This window comes from Gavialis gangeticus, unplaced genomic scaffold (genome assembly GCF_001723915.1).
Source record: "Gavialis gangeticus isolate Ggan-Ray unplaced genomic scaffold, GavGan_comp1, whole genome shotgun sequence".
Lineage (NCBI taxonomy): Eukaryota > Metazoa > Chordata > Crocodylia > Gavialidae > Gavialis > Gavialis gangeticus.
The window spans coordinates 13,902,561-13,922,314 of NW_017729011.1; the positions used below are offsets into that span (position 1 = coordinate 13,902,561).

The following is a 19,754-nucleotide window of genomic DNA, read 5'->3' on the forward strand; positions in this document are numbered from 1 at the left end:
CCCTGAGCACTTTTCAGGGGTGCTGCAGGGTACCAAGCAATGTTAGTTAGTACTGTTACGTGCGCAAACATAATTCACAAGATAAACCCAGGGATTTCAAATAGGAATCCATAGTGTTAAAAGCATTCTGCCTGGCTGGGATCCGAGTTCTTCACAACAGAACTGTTCTATTATTTTTCTGTAGTCAAAAAAATCAAGTGAAAACTAGGAACTGACATTTTCCAAGGGATGCTTCAAGTCTAAAAAGTTTGATAACCACTGCTCTAAGGCTGCCCTCTCCCCATTTTTCAAAATAAAGCAGAGCATGAAGGGATGTTAGGAAACAGATGTAGATAACAAATTACTCACACATTCTAGGAGGTAGGTAACGGGGCACTGTAACTTCAATAAGGGGAAAGAAGAGTAGGTGCCACTACAAATGTCCTGTAGTGAAAATGGAAAAGGTTTTTAAGCATTTGCATGTCCCTTGTGGTCTGAGAGATGTACAGAATCATCCCCACAAATTAAAACCATGACCACAAAGCTCATCTAGCATAGCCTGGTGCTATACCCTGAAAGTCAGGCTATGGTGAGGAACCAGATGTTAAAGCCTCTTGACAGATGATGTCCTGCCAACAGGCTTAGAGGATTCCATCCAGGAAATGCCAGCTCAAGTGCCCCAGCTAACTGCAGGTGACAGCTTCTTTGCAGGAGACAATCTGTGGCAGCTAGAACTCAAACCATGAATTGTAACTGCAAGTCACTAGGTGAACAGCACACCTTGGAGGACTCATGTAATGAGGCCCACGCGATTCATATTGTTTGGCTGGTGCAAGAAGTGCTTGCTTGTATACTTGCTTCTGTTCTTTCCAGGGTAGCTGCATTAGAATATTTCAGTTTCAAAAAGCCTGTACAGAGGCAGCTATCAGTGAAAACCCCTAAAAACCCAAAATGTTGAAATTAGGAGCGTGCAATTAGCTTTAATGAAAGGAATTTCAGATCTTCTAAAAGTTAAAATTCTCAACAAAAGAATCCAGCTATTGAGCAAAACAGATGAGGACCAGAATTCTCCAATGCTTCTTGGAAGAGGGGCTGGCAACAGGACTTCCATCGCCAAAGTTTACCATTTAATCTTCGATAGAGTCAAGCTTTTCCTTGAGTTCAAATTCAAATGGAATTCTGCTCTTTGAGAGTTTTACAGGCAGAGCTCCCAATTATCCTCAGTGAAAAGGGTTTTAAGACCAGTGGCCTCATGTCCTCACACAGAACCAAAACACACTCAGTGGTATCTCTTTGAAAGACCTTTATTAGCAGACTGTGTCCTACACAGAGAATCTCATTAGTAGATTTCCATTTGAACAATTTCTGGTTACAGCTACAAAGACAGTTGTCATTTTGCATTGATTTTTGCATTCTGAATATTCCCATTAAGTCACACTGGTAGAAGGGGTCACTGCTGATTTTTACAGCTGGTCTCAAAGGGGATGTAAAATGAAAGAAATCATATCGCTAATCCAGGTACAAAATTAGATTTTTCAAGTGTTTATTACTGACAGCACTGGATAATTTAGGCAGAGTACCTAACAACACAAGGCCCTCCACATTGCCAAAGCCCATCAAGTAGAGAGCAACTGCTGGGAGTGCTAAGAAAGCCCTTCCCATCTTTTCACACACAAACTTCCCCAGTGCATGCTTGTATGCAAGGAGCACTGGGACTCTGCAGTGCATCAACCAGCCCAGTTTCACAGAGCTATAACAGTGTGGGTCCAAGTGTAAAGTTCCTTCCATGTTTTGGGGAACTGGCAGCTTCTCTTTTTAAATCCCTGAGATTTTTTCCCTCCCGATACAATTCTCACCACCCCTCTCTCCTTTAGCCAATGTAACACTCAACATACACAGACCTTCCATTCCTAAACTCAAACCATTCATGTAAAGTCCTTCCAGACACATACAAGTGAGACGATTCCAAAATAAGGTGAGCCTCAAAAGTATACTCCTCCCAATCCCCATCCCAATCGACTGTTTTGTAGCTCAGTCCCATTCCATCCTATGGCTTCTTGCTACAGGAATTTCTCTGGACTGACTGAGGTCTGCCATCCACAGCCACAGATGTAAGAAAGGCAGCTAAAGCCTTGAAGGGAGAGAGCACTATTGACAGCTCAGTCTCTTCCCTTGTTGCTCCACTGCATGATGCCAAAAGAACATAAATAAAGAACCTTTTCTTAAAAAACAGGAGAAATACAAGCACATGGTAACAATATTTAAACAAGTCTATAAAAATAGTTTGACATAACTCTGTTCAAATAAATACAAAATAAATATGCTTTAAGCAGTGAAACAGTGGAATGTGATGCTGGTCCATTTTGCCTCAAATGAAAATTTGCCTGAGGATCTTTCAGGCCCCAGGAGCCTAATCCTAAAGTGGCGCATAACATACAGTCAGAGAAATTTTAAAGCCATCTCTTTCCCTTCCCCCTATGAAAAGCACCCTCTGGAAGAAAAGCAAGCAGTCATCTTCAACCCTGTGATGAAGATTACTTTCCTCTCAACGTCAGCTAATTCTTCTCCCTAACACCCCTGCCCACGGCAAACCTTCTAGCCAAGAGGCTCCAGCCCTCAAATGTAAAATCCCATTCTACAAAGAGATCTAAAGAGAGAGACAGATAGCAGCTTTGGCCCACGGTTTGGGGGAAGACTGCATCCAGCTTCAGCAACAGGCTGAAAAGTGTCAGGGCTCCATGCAATGCTGAACAGGCAGCATAGAGGCTCCTCCCACTGAGCTGGGGGCACACCGGTACACATGGACACGAGCAGTAGAATAGTGTCAGTTATTCAGTAAAGCCATGCATCAAGGTGCCAGTCCATTTAGGGCTCTCTGACTTCCCCCCTTTCAAAATCCTGCTGGGTACAAGACAAGCCAATCTGGCATGCAAACAATGCAGGCATGCAGGCTCTAGTCTGCTGCTTCTGTTAGTAAGTGCATTTTGTTAGCGGTTTATGAGACACACTCAATAAGACCTATAAAAATAAATAAACCTAGTTCTTCACTAGGCTGGCATAAGTAGCCTTCAGCCAGATCAAAGCCACCACTGCCCACCAGTCCCCTAAACCAATATAGTTTAAAGTTATGTTTCATGTCATCAAGTCTTGGAAGCAGAACATGGATGCCTCCTACCCCAAGGAAGATGTGTAAACATAATAAATAAGCCCGGTGAGGCAGCAACTCCTACACAAAGTCTTTACAAATTTAAACAATGGGTAGGAGGTTAACAACTGAACAGAAACAGAAGCCCTTTCAGAGACTCGGAAGTTGCTACATTCTCCAGGCTAGCAGCTCTGTTTCTATGTGTAAGATGCTGAAAGCAGACCTGTTCCCAAATCCCTGCACCACCATCCTCCTAGGAACCGGTTTCAATGCAGTTTGAGACACACCTGGGAGTTGATCCCCCCAGTTTCCCAATTGGTCCCTTGGACATCTGAAGGACCACCTGATGGGTTTATGCAGTGCCCTAAGTAGCAAGATGACAAAGAACACCAGATTCTTGCCACCACTGACACGCATGATCTGGGATTTCACAGCTTTGCTTAGTCAGCTTAGTGTTGACACATTCGCAGAATGAGATGGCTATACACCTTGGGATCATATCCCAAGATTTCCAATTTTAAAGTCCTTGTCACCGAGACTGCACCCCCAAGGTCATCTTCAGGTTTTCATAAACCACATAGCTGATGCTTACAGCTGGAATCACCTTCATGAAGTTTGGAGCCAGACCACGGTACAGGCCAAAAGCACCCTCTGTCTTCAGAATGTGTGAGAACAGTCCCCTCATTGTCACCTGTGGCGCTCCCTCAACTGAAGCTGCAACAGAAGAAGCCACACAAAGTATGAGACTGCAAGTTGTGATGGGCACTTTCTTAAAACCTCTATCAAAAGGCAGGTGTTCAGTAGGGCTGTGCGAAGCTTCAGTCCCCAATTCGATTCGCTGGGGATTCGGCTCGATTCAGCGGCCAAATCTCTGAATCCGAATTGAATCAGGAGACCCTTTATCTCTCCGAATCAAAGTGGAACCCTCCAAATTGATTTGGAGAGATTCAGAGATTTGGATATAGATGCAGCTTTAAACGTCTTTTCTACACATCTCTAGGTAGCAGGGTCTCATTATCACTGTGATGCTGGGGTGCATACAGCGTCCCACAGGAGCACAGGGGGCCCCAGGCGCGCTTGATAACAGATACAAAATTGAACCAGAAGTACTTCCAGTCCACTTCTGGGTCCACTGGAGAGCACACTGGGGCCCCCACCATGTTTCCCCAGCTCAGCAACTGATGCCTCCTGGCTCTGAGGGGGGCACCCGAGGTCCCCCTGCAGCCGACTGACAAGCCGGGGAGGTGCAGAGGGGGCCTCAGCGTGCTCCCTGGCAGATCCGAAAGTACACCAGAAGTACTTTCAGTCCACTTCTGACTTCACCACCAAGCACATGGAGGTCCCCCCCTGCACTCCTGTGGGATGCTCCATGCACCTTAGCATCACAGCATTTATGAGCTGCACCAGTACCTCGAGGTATGTAGAAAAAACGTTTAAAGCTGTGTCTGTGTCCAAATTGCTGATCCTCTGAATCAGCATCAAATCTTCAGATTCGGATTTGGCCAAATCGAATCAGGGACAGTGATCCAAATGAACTAAATCGAATCACTGTCCCCAGTTTGGGCCAAATCAAATAGGGCCCGCTTTGCGCACCCCCACTGCTCAGTTTACTTAGAGCCAGGGACCCTGGTTTTCTCCGATTTAAAAAAATAAATAAACAAAAAATCCCCACTTTCTGGTTTTAAAAAAGTAACTCAAAAATCACATTTTTCTGTGATTAAACTAAAACACCACTAAACTATGGAAAAAAGTGGATTTTGGATTAGTTTTTCTTTTACCGAAAAGTGGTTTGTTTTTTTTTAAAAGCAGAGAAAACCAGGATCCCTGCATAGCATACAGCATTTGCATTCATACAAGCTGGAGATTCCTGTGTTCTGCTGATAGTACTGACAGTGCATAACCTCCGATTAGGCAGCAAAATACAGCCCTGCCATCTCTCAGAGAGCTCATAGACTGACCAAAGACAAAAGGCTGAAAAGTTAGTGAAACAAACTTTGTCATATGGCAACAGATAGCACAAAGCCTATGCTCCCCTTCATCCCTGGCAAACAGGCAGCCTAGAATCTCACAGGTAAGAATGCTGCATGGCTGCAGGCTCCACTAGAGCACCTGTTATTCACACAGCTCAGCATGAATTCATACTGCATAACCCCCATGCTACAGTATCCCCAGCATTTCCAAAACTGCTTTTACCTTGAGCTTGCATGCGTGTCCTCACAAGAGCCAGAGGATAACTGGCCAGCTGCCCACAGGTGCTAGACATGGTGCCACAGGCCAAAAGAACAAAGACTCCTGGGTCAGCACTGTTCACAGCATAGCGTTGCAACCAAGCATTCTTCAGCGTCTAAAAGAAACAAGCCAGAGATTAGCAAAGGACAGACTGCTGGGCAGCAAGAATGGGCCAGGTGATGAAGGATCCTGGGCTAAGATTCAGAATGATCTATGCAATATCAGCCAGAAAAGACTGGAAGGACATGATCCTAGCTTCTCAGATTTTCTTGATCTGCTGCTACTAAAATGCCTAGGAGAGATGGTGCTTAACACCTTTGGTGCTGATATCCTCATCAAAAGGCAAGCACGCAAGGTTGACACTGGTGCTAGACTGGGATTTTTCAGGCTACGTGAAGAACTTAACATGGATGATCCCATGCATACTGGCATTTTTCCCCTCCCCCAGAAACTATTTAAGCCCCATACCTCATAGACTGCCAGGTCGATACCAGCATATGGAATGATTCCTAGCATGTTCGGGATGTAGCCTTTGTAGAAAGCAGCCATTCCTTCCTTTGAGAGGATGTTCTTGGCACAGTCCAGCATGCCTGAATATTGCCCTGTTTTGCGCAGGGCCATTCGTGTCTTCAGAACCTAGAAGCCCAAGAGAACACGAAGACCTTTAGCATAAGGAAGAAAACAGCCAATACCTTTATTATGAGTAAAGCTATATGGCAGAAGGACAAATGCCTCCAATCCCTGTATCACTACAGTCCCATTATTTGGCAAGGTCTTTTGGGAGCCCATTCAGAAAGGTGCCTGTAATAGCCAACACAGTAAACCGCAAAGCAAGCATGATGCTTGTTTCCACATTTTAATCTCTCCACACAATCACTTTGCAAGCCACAGGATGTTGGCCAGACACCTCACCTCCATCGGGTAGATGCTGCTCTGTGCAATTGCCCCTGCCAGAGACCCAGCCAGTAGTCGCTCATGAATTCTCAGTATTTCCTGGTCACTGCCAATGAACCGCTTGATCTGTAGAGACAAAGACAGAAAAGTGACTTTAGCTGGTAGCTTCCCATAGTAGTGTCAAATTGACCCACAGGGCTACATTCCCCTTCTCCGCTCTTTAGCTTGGCCTAAAAAATACCTCCCCGTTTTCATGCCTCATTTCCCCATTCAGCTTCTGTCAGACCTGAACATTCCCTTCACTTTCAACCATAGACTAATATAACTTTACTCTGACTTCATGCCATCCAGTTTTTCCAACTCTGCCTTGGGATAGAAGACTTCTTCCCCACCAACAGAGAATAGAGTTTTCCAAGCATCAACACAGTGCTCATGGTGGCACCATACATGTATCCCAGCTGACAGATTGCTGTCTATTCCGTGTACAGCCAATCCAAAATGAAAAAAAGGCTCCTCTGACATCTCTGTATCCAAACTCCTGTACGCTTTTAATCTCACCTGTTCATAGGCCATGAATTTGATAGCAGACTCTGGTGCAATCTTCAATACATTGATGCCATTCCCACGCCATAATGACCTGGGTCCACCCTCTCGGATCATCTGGGTAAAGCCACCAACGATGCACATGTTGTTGCTGCGGGAAGCATGGACCTGGAAGAGAGAAAGCTTGGATCAGTTCCAGCCCTGCTTACGACAGCTCTACATGCCTGCGTAATCCTAGGACACAGGGCATTTCTTATATGGCCCGAGATTTACTAAGGCTTTAATCCTGCCTACATATTTACAAAAGGTAAGCAAAGCTTCTTTTAAAGCCTGACATCAATTAACTAATTAATCCACCTGAGCCTCCCCTTTCCTGCCCCCACCCCATCCCCCAAAAGAAACAGGGAAAGCAAGAGAAACATCACTCGTGCACCCATCACAGACCCTGACACCAGGAAGGGAGAAGAGGGCTCTCAGTGAGTCAATGCTGAGTCTTGCTAAGCAAAGTCCAAAATCCTCCTTTCACAACTCTGTTAACACTGATTGCACTTATCGCTATGAACCTAGAAGCAGTGGCCCTGCCAACTGGGAGCCTTGGGAGACCGACTGTTAACCCAGTTTCATGGAAGTCAGAGTTTCCCAATGCTGTCAAGCACAAGGTTCAGCAGCTGTTGACCTTCATCTGCTCAGGTCCAAAAGGCACTTGATTAATTAGTCAAGAGTGGCTTTTCTATGGCTAGATATTTGGTACAAACCAAAAAGCTTCTATGTTCCAATAAGGAAATACTGAAACTGAGCCCCACCAGAATGAGTCACTGTTTGGAGGAACTTGAAAGGGCTCTTAGGTTCCATTTCACTGGGAAAAGGCCCTACAGAATCAGCCCATACACCGTCAGACTCAAGCTGCCCTCTGCTTTTGTCCTACCTGCATGAGCACTTTCAGCCGGTCCAGGGGAGCTGTGCAGGTTCTGGACACAGCACCCGCACCTCCGCCTGCAACCAGATGTCTCCACCACATCCCTGTCTGCCTCTCTTCCACTGTGAACTCATCTGGGACTGTCAGATTCTCTCCCACATCAAAGATCTGCAAGGGAACATGGTGTTGAGAATGCCCAATGAATCTGCTATTTCAGAAGGCTACCATATTCAGTATCAATACCATTCCAGCAAAGTCAACGTAAGCTTGCTATTTTAATCCCCATCTTGCCCACAAATGTTAAAGTGTTATGACTGGTCAATGAAAAACAAGAACTGCCATTGCTAGAAGACACCCAAAACACCCAAGGAAACCTTTCACATAAGCCCTATTCAGCTACCTGGAGGCTTGCCAATGCCCTCGGCTGTACCAATGCAAAGTGCATCGCTTTAATGATCAAACTTACTAGCCGGGAGCAGTCAGGTGCTGAAAGAGATCTGGTCCTCTCTAGAGCTTACAGCCAGCTTGATCTCGTTACATATTTATATGAAGTACTGAATAAATATATCGAGAAAAAAAATGGTGCCTGTCATATCAGTTTCTAGTCTTGGCAAGTTCTGAACTAGCAGAAGCTGGTCACTAGTATTAGCTCCCAGAGCTGTGATCCAAGTAAACCTGTTCATCCACTCTCCCCTCTCTCGGAATGTACAGTTGTCAGCTGCGCCAGAGACTTCAGAAACCATGCCAGCGATATATAAAAGATAACCAGCCAGGTTCTGGGGCTAGAAGGCAGCTACTGAACCAAAAAAAAAACGACGGAGAGTGCTGATAGAAGCTGTGGAGAAGTGGGACCCTTACTGAGAAGCTGGGAAAGGGATCAGGTCTGCTGTGCTAAAGGAATTTTTATGGCTCTTACCGTGGAGTGCTTCCAGTACAGGATGATCTCAGGAATATTCTCTACTGGGTGCAACAGGTGATAGTCGCGCCACTCATTCCAATCAATTGTCATAGTCCCATTTTTATCCATGCTGCAAATATTAATGACAAACAAAACAGAAAATGAGCATCAGGCACCACAGGTAATATTATTTGTCCCCTCCCAGCTCAGAGCAATTACTAGAAATAGCTCCAAGGTTTGGAGTATAAGGCACAGCTAAGGGAATCTTTCAAGCCACACCATGCAGGGGGTAGGGAAACTATCTTCCTTCTTCTCTCCCCACTAGCCACAAAGGATTCAAGCCCCCTCATATGAAGATATGAACAAACTCAGCACTATAGGGAAGGTAAGTAATTGGCAGAGACTGAAGTTCCACAGATACTTACTAGGTGACAGGACCCCAGAAATGGCCCATCCTTATTCTGACAGACAGAGGAAAGGATGCAAAGGAAAGAAATAGGAAAAACAGTGCAGATAAGTGGTTGTTAATGTGTTAGTGCCACATGCATACAGTGTTAACCATTTCAGTAAACAGTCCTTCTGAACAGCAGCAAGTTGTGGACAATGGGGCAGTAAGGGATGCTGACAGGCTCACATGCATGCTCCTCCCCACAAAAAAAGCTAGCAAGGCAGTCAGACTCTGGCTGCCAAGCTCAGTGATTCTGATGCAAGGAACTACTGTCCAGTAGTTTAGAATACTACTATGCACAGATCAAATTCACGTCTTCTCAATGCATCAAGTGGTCACCATGCTAGAGACAGAATTCCATCTTCACAGCCCAGCAATCTGATCCAGCATCAGATCATTGCTCTACTGCATTCTACCAGACCAGTGAATTGACCCTGCAGTTTCAGATAAGAGTGCATACAAGGAAGTGGGTGGCTGCTCTTATCCCTTCACAATGCAATATGGCATCATAATTTTCAATACACAGAAATGTCAAAGAGCAACAAGAGATTGTAGGTAGGAGGGGAAGCTGCAGTTGGTAAGGAGTGTACGTAAGGAGAAAAGTAGAGATAAGGCTACTCTTTACACCACCCTCTTAGAGTTTACGTGCCAACTGAAACGTGCATGCCAGCTAAATACTCACCTCTTGAGGATTTTCTCAGCCTGCTGTTCAGAGATCTTGACTCCCAGGTCACGAAGGGACTGCATGATTTCTTGGGCATCAATACGGCCTGCAAGAAAGAAGGCAGTGAACTCATAGCATACATTTTGCAAATTTGGCCTGCAGTAGCCAGTGATCTGTGCCTATTACACAATGAGTCTCACCATCATTCTTCTTATCCAAGCTCTTGAAGACCAGCCTCAGTTTTTTCTCATGATCTTGGAGATAGTGAACAAACTCCTCAAAGTCCAGCTGCCCATCCAGGTCCTTGTCTCCAGCTTTTACAATTTTCTGTTGGGAAGATATAAAAATAAACAAAATCTCAGTTCCTTTCCCCATTCAGGTGTATTTACACTTTCTTCCATATCATTAAGCATAACAGTCAAAGCCAAGTTTCATACCAAGTTACCGAGTGAAACTACCACTGAGAAATAACCAGTCCCAAACAGCAAAAGCCTTTGGTCACACTGAAGTCCAGCTCCAGGGGACAATGCCAAAGGTAATGCTGGCACTGCAGCTGCCTTTAGGCAGTACATACCTGCAGGATGGCTTAACTATGTAGACTGGAACTATGTAAGCTCCCTAGAGATGTAAATTAAGCAGGACACCACTTTTGTAGGATGGACAGCTTAAAACAAGTGGAGAAAGACAGGAAACCTGAAATTAACTCCCTCTAGCATGTGGCAGTACCACACCTGATCTGTATTCAGGCACACAACTAACTACCTGTTAATATGCAGGCAAGCACTGGCCTGCAATCATCTGACTCAGTCAGCTCCTACTCTGTTCCATGCTTATCAACTGCCTTAGACTAGATGAAATTCCTCTGTAGAAACTAGTGACCTATCCTCAGCAACAAGTGACTCAATCTAGTCATATTACCTCTTTCATCTGCTTTTCAAATCACTATGCAAATACTGCATGGCTTTTGTGATGGCTCTGTTTTGGACCCCCAGGCCCCTGCCCTTATCCAGATCTAAAACTCACTCTAATGTGTTTGCTTCAGAATGGCATTATTTCAAAGGCAATATGTAAAGCCAACTTCACTTCAATTTTTTCAGCCTGTGGTCAGTTTTGGCCCCAGTGCACCTCAGAAACATTCTTATCAGGCTTGTGAGCTTTAAAAAGGAAGGTGCTGTCCCCAACTGCAGTGACCTTTGAGACATGCCCAAAATGTCTCTGGTCTGCAGACCATCATATGACTGTTGTAGAGGACACAGATAGGGCCCCATTTTCAATCTGTAGGCTATAGATAGACCAACACCTCTGGCATGTCAGCAGATCAGTGTCAAATAGCTGATTCAGGGCTTCCCTCTAGCCAATAACTCTCTGAGCAATTCCTGGCCATAAATCATAGCCATTGTAAAATGCTTATGTTCCCTTCCTCCCATGATATCTCCATAAAGAGTGTGTCAAAGGGGAGTCCAATGCAGAGGGAAAGGGGGGGATTACAACAGCCTTGATAATATGACACCATCTTTTAGGTGCAGGCCTGGCCAATTAACTATCCCAAAATTCATTAGGTTACTACTAACACAAACTGCTTCTAGAGTTACAGGTCTAAGCTCATATCAAAGGCCTGGATTCTTTCCAGCTTATGCAAGGATGCATACATCACCTTCCATTGTCTTCAACAGGGACACAGATGAACATATACATCTGGCTTCTTGCCTTCAAAAGCAAATAGGAACCATTGCAGACATTTCACAGTGTGGTCTACAGGCAGGTCCAGCCTGACATCTATGCTTGCTTGGTGGCATGCATTTTTTCATGACTACTTGTATAGGGTACCCAGGCAGGGTACCCAATTCCTCATACCCAAGTCTGCTATGTACACATCTTTCTTAGATCCAGCCATTTGCCAGGCTTGCCAATTAAAAAAAAAAAATCAGGTGCCAGCATCCTTGATAGCATGGCCATTAGCCATGTAATTAGTGCCAGCAACTGCACGTTGAACATGAGGGGATGGAGTACAAAGAAGAAAAAAAGAGGGGAACAACATTACATTTCTAATATGTTTATTCTTTCAGCCTGTACTTTACATGGCAATGCAATGGCCTAGTCTACAGTACAACCATTTCAGTGCATGGTTTAAGGATGATTGCTAAAACAGTGCTGAGTTTGTCACCATCTTCATTTGCTGACAGTGTGCCTCTGGTTCAGCAACACTCATCTCTCAGGAGGAGTTCAGTCTGAGAGCTGTTTGCATGGCACAAGAAGAGATGGAGGGAAAGTAGCATGAAAAGGAAGGAAGGCAGGAAAGATTTTCTAAGAGCAGAGAAGACAAACTTTAGACCAACTCTCAAGAGTGCACCACAATACTGTGCAGTCAATCAGTCGGTTTCTGACTTCCTAGTTCAGCAGGATGATATATACAGGAAGTTAGAGCTCTGGGGGAAGGGCATTTAGCTCATGCTCCTCATGTTCGCATACCCCAGTTAAGGAGGAAGACAGACAAATGTCCCATGCTGGTATCAACTGCATATAGCAAGGGACAGGAGAAGAGAACAAAGTATAGGCCTTCTGGCTTTGATTATTTATTAGTAGCAAGGGCCAACATGAATTTGCTCCCATTAGTCAGTCAGTTCAATTAATTGCTTTCCACCCCTCAGTTCAATTCATTTCAATGCATGTCAGTCATACATTGCTTTCCACCCCTCTCCTCCCAACACCTTCACCATCCTTGCCACCATACCCCCTTCAAGCCATACCTGTTTCCACTGGCGGTAGGTAGAGAATTCCTGGGAAGGGATGAAGAGGCTGAGTCGGAAAATAGATTTGAGCTGAGCAGGCAGCCCCTTCGATTCAAAGTATTCAAACTCTGTCTTGCATTCCCCAAACACTGGCACATACAAACAGAGGCAGAGCATATTTCTGAGCCAGTGACTCAGGTGCCCTCCTATACAGCCACGCGAGGAAGGAAGCAAGTGGAATGACGTGCAGCTAGTTTCAGTGAGAAGTGCAGAGGAAATGCCGGTAAGTCTCATGACACATGCCTATGAGCTGTCTATGCTCTCCTGCCATTGGCCACACAGGCCCTGCCCTCCTACTTACAAGGGAAGGGCTCACTGTGCAGTCCCCTCCCTGCCTGCCAACTAGACACTGGATCCCTGACAAGAACACGAGCTGCCGATTGCTTAACACAAAGCTTTTGGAAAGACCAGGCAGTTTCACGTCATGCTCACTGCAGAGTTAACTCTTCCCAAGCTTCTCACTTAATCCCAGATCAATCCTCACCCAAATTTGTCTTTGACCCCAGACAGGACAATCCCATGCAGAACTTGGGCTGCCAGAGCCACCAAGGGACTTTTTCCTAAGAGGGAAGACAGGAGCAAAAGCAGGAGAACCTAAGAGACCTTTCATCATCCCCATAACAATGTTCGGCTGCCATTTCTGGCCTCAAATTCAAGTGAGTCTCTTTGGAACAGAAGTCATACCTTTCCAGGTGCTTCTACCGAGCACAACACAATATCACCTGATCCTCAGTATCCGTTGTCTTTATCGCTTAGTTTTCTGTTTTATAAAATGTATAGAAAGCACCACACTCCATGTATCCACTGCTTCCAACACCCCTCTCAATAGTCTGCTCTGCTGAGAACCCAGAAGGGTCCATGTGTGGAGGAAGCTGCTGTGTAGCAAAAGGATCATTAGAATCACTTACAAATAGCCAGAGAAACTGTGAAGGAGTTTGGGTGATGCCAGCTCTGTTTGGAGGCATGTTAATACCTGGTAGCAATGAGATGTTTGGAAAGACTGTCGGCTACTGCAACAGACTTCTAAGATGCCATTAAATCAAAAACCAGATTGACTGCATGTGCTTCAAATCCATTCTTCATCTCTGTGTTGGGAAATTCAGTACAGCAGAGATGACAACTCATTCTCATACCAAGCAATTTAATTATAGTTGAGAGGAGAGGAAAAGTATTGTGTGTGTAATTAATGACACTGAAAAGGATAGGGCAGCACCTGCCTGCATATCCATCCCGTTTCCCTTATCCAATTTACTATTAAACCAACTGGTAAGCAAGCACCTGTGCAAGGAGGGCTTGTCAGACTGGGGAAGGCTGTGGTTTGAGGAGTCTGGCATCCTTTACAACAGATACCCTGACTGCAGGCTCCGGGAAGGCTGATGTTGATAACTGGGTCCTGAGTACTGTCTGGTAGGGCTGTGCGAAGTTTCGATCCCTAATTCGATTTGGCAGAGATTCAGACCGATTTGGTGGCCAAATCTCCAAATCCAAATCGAATCAGGAGACCCTTTAATCTCTCTGAATCGATTCAGAACCCTCCAAATTGATTTGGCAATTCAGACAGACAGCTTTAAATGTTTTTTCTACACACCTCTAGGTAACAGGCGGCTCATGAATGCTGCGATGCTGAGTCACATGAAGTGTCCCACAGAAGCATGGGGGGCTTCCTAGTGCACTTGGCAGCACTTCCAAGTCCACCAGGGAGTGTGCTGGGGCCCCACCTGTGCCTCCCTCCCCCCCGTACTTCCGGTCGACTTCCAGGTTCACTGCCAAGCATGCAGGGACACCCCCACCCCCACCCCCCCGTACTCCTGTGGGATGCTCCATCCACCCCAGCATCTCAGCATTCACAAGCCACACCTGGTACCTCGAGGTATGTAGAAAAAACATTTAAAGCTGTGTCTGTGTCCAAATCACTGATTCTCCAAATCAGCATCAAATCTTCAGATTCGGCCAAATCTAATCGGGGACGGTGACCCAAATCAACTAATCAAATCACTATCCCCAATTCGGGCCAAATCCAAATCCAAATCAAACAGGGCCCATGTCACACGCCCCTGCTGTCTGGTACTGAAGTACAAAGAGAAAAGTAGTAGTGCATACCAGATCTGTTACTGCTTCACACTATTCTCCAGATGATCAGCATGGAATTTAAATTGGAAGTTAAAGACCCAAGGGGATCGCTAGTCTCTGTTCCCAAGATTGGCCACAGGAAGGCTATCAAGTGAAACGGATACATGAATCATTCAAATTCCAGCTTCCCAAAGCACTACTGTTTTGCATGCAGTGGAAGACTCTTTGCTAAACTGGTTTAAACCACCTCAATAGATATTTTCCATCGCCACTGGGGACCAAGCAACATTTTCTGAATTGTTCTGCTCTGTCCATTCTGGCACAAGGTTTGTTTGACCAGCAACAATTTAACACGGGTCAGTAAACGAATTATTTTCTACCATTCAGGAATACAAGAGGTCTTAAAATTATTCCAGATTATTGCGGTTCTTTGGGGTGAAATTCTGAAGCGTTGTTACAAGCTGCTCATGGAACAGTAGTTGAGTTGCGCACACTGCAATATTTAATCTGAGGCTTTAAATTTTAGGATTTTACAAAAGCAAGTCACATTCCATTAAGCAAAACTTGGTCCCCTCTCCAGTTCCAAGTACGTGACTACACTACTGCTTTCCTAACCCCTCTCCCTGCCATCTCACCCATTGTGCCCCTTTATTTCAGTTACCTAACTGGACTTAACCTTCTCCTCTCTGACGTCCATCTCAATAAAAAACAGGATCTTCTCACTGAATCCTGATCCTCTTAGAGATCAGCTGCAGCAGCTTGGGCTACTTCCAAGCCAACAGTGTACCCCACCTTCCCCACGAGACCAAGCCTCACTAAAACCAATGCTGGAAAACATCCTGCATAAGCTGAAGGCAAATCTCTCTTACAGACCAACTGAAACAAGTGGTTTTCCCCCAGCAGGTGTAGGAGCAGATGCTACTCAAGACATACCCCACTACCCCGTCCATGACAGCCTCCCTCCCCACTTCCACAGGTTCCCAGATGCCATTTTTTGCTACAACTGCCTGACAGCACAGTTGCTATGACAGCAGGATGCAGATTTTTTCTCGTGAACTCCACCTACGCATGGCACCTTGAGACAATGGGAATACTGAGCATTTCCAGAAAGAAAGTCCCACGCCCCTACGTCACAGAAAAAAAGAGACGAAAGACATTTTTGAAGAGGGTATTAGCTGCACGGCAATGAGCTAAGAAAAGCAGCCAGAGCACAGCTGACTTCACAGCTGCACATGCTATTAGAGATAAGCATGTGTCAAGATTTCGTTTCAAGGGACCTTTGAAATCTTGGCATAGGTAAGCAAATTGCTTTCTACAGCATCTGAGACCTGCATTACTTGGGTAACAATCGATTTCTACACACTTCACACAATTATAACAACGGCCTTTTTGAAGCTGCAGCATGACTGCCTGACTCAGTCTGCATCCTCCGGCAGTGTGCAAGGCCAAGTTGCACAGTCATACAGATGAGATGACACACCCAGATGCAGAGGGCCCTAGAAGTGAAAAGCTGCACCAGATGCCTACCTCACCATCAGACTGTCAAATGCCAGGCAGAAGCTAGACACTGACAGTTACCCATTCCTGTGATCTTTTGTTACTAATCCCCTCAGTTACTCCTCCTAAGAGTCACTGGACAGATTCATAGTTACATTAGTCTCTTTTGATGAACTTCCTGCAACTTCTACCAAGAAAATTACAAGTTTACTCTTAAGGGCATTCAAAAAATGTAGCAGGTACCTTGAGCACTGCAAGAATTTGTTCCATTCTTGGCTGCGCCACCTAGCCATATGCAAGTTAGCTACTGCTGTGCACAGCCTGCCTACAAGGACTGTTTTTGGAAGCCCAACCCAAGACCATAAGACCCATCTCTGCCAGTTGCACAAATGTCTTATCCCAGCAGTTCTCAAAGCCTCTCCCCCTCTTCAGGGTATCCTAGGCTAAAATGAATGCACCTGCTTTAATGCCATCCATGTTATGGTTTCATTTTTTCCCCCCTTTCTCTTGGTGGAGACTTGGCAGCAAGAAGCAAACCTCCTTGTGCCTGCTTTAACCTTAATCCTTCCAGGTCTCTTTGGTTCTAGTTTCCTGAGCATCTGCTTCCTCTCCAGTTTTACCACCATCCCTTCATCAGATCATAGTTGAAGTTGCAGCAAAAACACATCCGCCCAAGAAAATGAAGCAGCTCACAAGGTAGTTGTACAGATTTGCATCTAGTTTGTTACAGGCTCTGAAAAAAAAGTGATGGACTGGGAAACTGTGACCAGCTGGAAAACGAACATACTACTTCACTGTGACAGAAACCACTTGGTGGGTTATTACTTGTGCATGAAGGTATCTGAGAACTACTATGGGCTCAGAGTAAGGCACTGCCTATTCATCTGTGGGGGGGTTTTCATTCCTGGAAACTGGCTTATAACTGATTGTACAATCCTAACAGGTCCTGAATGGAGAGTGAACAGAGATCCAAAGCAGGAGATAGAGTTAATCATTTGTTAGCAACAAGCTGAGCTGACCCAAAGCACAGTTACTAGCCATGGAAATGGGGAAAGGGCCACACCAGAAGATAGTGCCACACCAGAAGGCACACCAGAAGGGCCACACCAGAAGATCTCACCTGAAGGTAGTGCCAGGAAAGCTGACCTCTCCCACAGACAACACACACGGATCAGAATGACACGTCCTGGCAGTGGTGTCACTATCAGATATTTTCTGTGCACACATGATAAGCATGCCAGCACATCACATGTGCACCAAGACTTTTCACATGTGCAGTTGTAAGCCAACCCAACACGCAAGCAAAGCCAGGCCAACTGCAAACCGAGGTCTGTAGAGTCTCAGCTCTGGAACCCGATTCATCAGCTCTGTCTGGACAACTGAAGCCATCACAGCAACTGGGTCACAGTTGTTAATCTTCACATATGTATAGCAATTGAGTACTGTAGTTGGAGGAGTTGAGACTCACCCAAGGTCATAGCCATTCAGCGACAGAAGCAGGAACAACACGCCCCTCTTCTCCCATACTCTGAAAATTGACAACAGTGATCTCCTCTATGACAGCAAAGGAAAAGTAGAATTCCCATCTGGATGCTGAGTTGGACTCCTTCGCTACCCCTCGCTCCTGCAGATTTTGAGGTATAGTCAATTCTTTCTGCACTAACCGATTTTAGCATCCTATGCAGGGAACGGACTCTGTGTTATGGATATCATACAGGAAAGCAATAGGACAGATATCACCTTCATCACCACACTAGGAATGACACCCAGCTGGAGAACAGACTGATTTTTCCTCAGTGGTTGTCACCCTCCTCCTCCAAGAAGTTACACTTAAGATCTTTAATCCCAGGCTCCTCTCATTATTTCCTTCACCTCCTCTTTAAGCTTCTCTTCACCATCATTTCCATACTCAACCCCTCTTCCGCTCTCAGTGGGCATATACAGCTCTCCTCACAAAGGGCATGGAGTACCCATCACAGGCCAGCCAGCAGAGAAGCAGAGTCCCTGCCATGTTCTTAGACTCCGACAGGGAATATAACATCCTCTTCTATCACCTTGCTCATTTCCATCCAAAGCCAGAAGCTGCAAGGATTTTAATTTGCATGCACCACATGGGACGAGCAGACTAGAGCTGTCTGATAAAGCAGCTTATAGCTTTTATACCTTGCAGGGAACCAGGTTAGGCAGCTTGAGGGCCAGATATCACTACTCCCCCTGAAGCCCAGTCAACTCTCCCAGCATACTTCCTTTCTCTTGCCCCCATAAACTTGGAGTTTGGCTGGTACCACCTCCTCCTCTTCCCACGCTCCAGATCACTCCATTTATAACGAACAGAAACTGCAGCCTCAGGGCTCATTCCTTCTCATCCCCACACTGACTTCCACAACATGGAGTCTCTCTCCCCCTCTTTAAAATGTTAACATAATTAAGAGAACTGAGGTTGTACCCAACTGTTACTGTAACACTACCCCAGGCTGCAGCACCCCAAGCAGCTGGTTACACAGCTTTTGTCTGTCCGCCCCAGACAAAAGGCTCGTGGCTTGATCTCCAGCTATTAGACCTGCCCACCATCCCTCCCCGCCTCCTCCCTCACCACCACCACAAGAAGTTTCTATCCCCATTCTCATTTCAGTATCTTTTCTCTATGCTCTCTGGAAAACTACTGACTTCCCAGAGGCAAATCCCTCCTGCTTCTAGCAGACTGGAGTACTTTGCGGCATTCAGGTAACACTGTCAGCATCTAGCCCGTTCAAAAAGCAGAATTATCTTGTATTTACAGAGCACCCATTCTTCATACCCATGTTACAAAAGTATCTTCAAAATATCCAAAATACCTCATGTACCCCATTAACTAGTCGCCATCACAAAAGGCAGAGGCACATGCAACTCTAGTAGGCAATACTACTGCTCCTTGTCTTCTCAAACTAGACCTCCCCTTCCAGTTGCCAAGGGACTTTGGAGCCCCCCGGTATCCCACCTTGCCCTCAAAGCAGCAGCATCCTTAGTGAAGTCGCCTTTTAAAACATTTTGGGGGAAAGCGACAGAACACGTCTCCTACAAAGTCCTCCCCCACCCCCCTCTGCACAAGTACACATCTAGAAAGCCCACGCCCAGGATCCCTTTCTTCCTTCCTGGCAGCTCTCATTCTACCTCCCCTTGCACATCCCCTCCCCACCTCCCTTTGTTCAGGTAGGCAGACTACTGAGCTTCCAAAAACAAGCCAACCCTCGGCAAGGCCCTCAAAATCCCATTACCTGTGGAAAATGCTCCGCGGGTCCAACCACCAGCAAGATAGTTGGTCTCCTTTCAGCAGAATCAGTTCCTCTGTCCTGTGACTTCCCCAACAGCTTTGGGCCCTTGTCCCCTGGGTCTGGAACTGGGGTCATCTCTTTGGCTTTATCCTCTTTTCCTTCTGTAGGACCTTGGCACGTAGCCTTGAGAAATAGGCTAGACAGAAAGTGCCAGAGGATCTGCAGCATCACTGCTTGAGTGAGAGTCCCAGGCAGGGAAATCCTGCACAATCAGTAGCTGCCGGCTGCCAAAGATGTGACTGTACTACCAAGCACCCCAAAATGGGAATCTGCACAGCAGCCAGAAAGAGGTTCAACCCAGTAACTCCAGTGGCTCAGATTTTTTAACAGGCTACTCCTACAGCCACTTCCTGCCTTTTGAAATTGCTGCT

The 19,754-nt window shown here is 45.8% G+C and overlaps 1 protein-coding gene across 3 annotated transcripts; it reads right to left on the minus strand.

Annotated features, from left to right (window-relative positions):
* Positions 1–1,267: 1,267 nt before the first annotated feature.
* Positions 1,268–19,733, minus strand: SLC25A25 (solute carrier family 25 member 25). 3 transcript variants are annotated; one of them, XM_019510533.1, is made up of 11 exons: positions 19,327–19,733; positions 9,917–10,043; positions 9,735–9,822; positions 9,030–9,065; positions 8,623–8,734; positions 7,716–7,874; positions 6,806–6,958; positions 6,266–6,373; positions 5,822–5,989; positions 5,318–5,468; positions 1,268–3,838 (listed from the first exon to the last, which is right to left on the minus strand). In XM_019510533.1, exons 1-11 carry the CDS (start codon positions 19,549–19,551, stop codon positions 3,654–3,656), a joined length of 1,512 nt encoding a protein of 503 aa, XP_019366078.1. In that variant the 5' UTR covers positions 19,552–19,733; the 3' UTR covers positions 1,268–3,653. The 3 variants fall into 3 exon arrangements, with proteins under 3 accessions (XP_019366078.1, XP_019366077.1, XP_019366075.1); XM_019510532.1 differs by lacking the exon at positions 9,030–9,065 and having other exon boundaries at positions 19,327–19,731; XM_019510530.1 differs by lacking the exons at positions 9,030–9,065; positions 19,327–19,733 and adding an exon at positions 12,464–12,820.
* Positions 19,734–19,754: the final 21 nt, after the last annotated feature.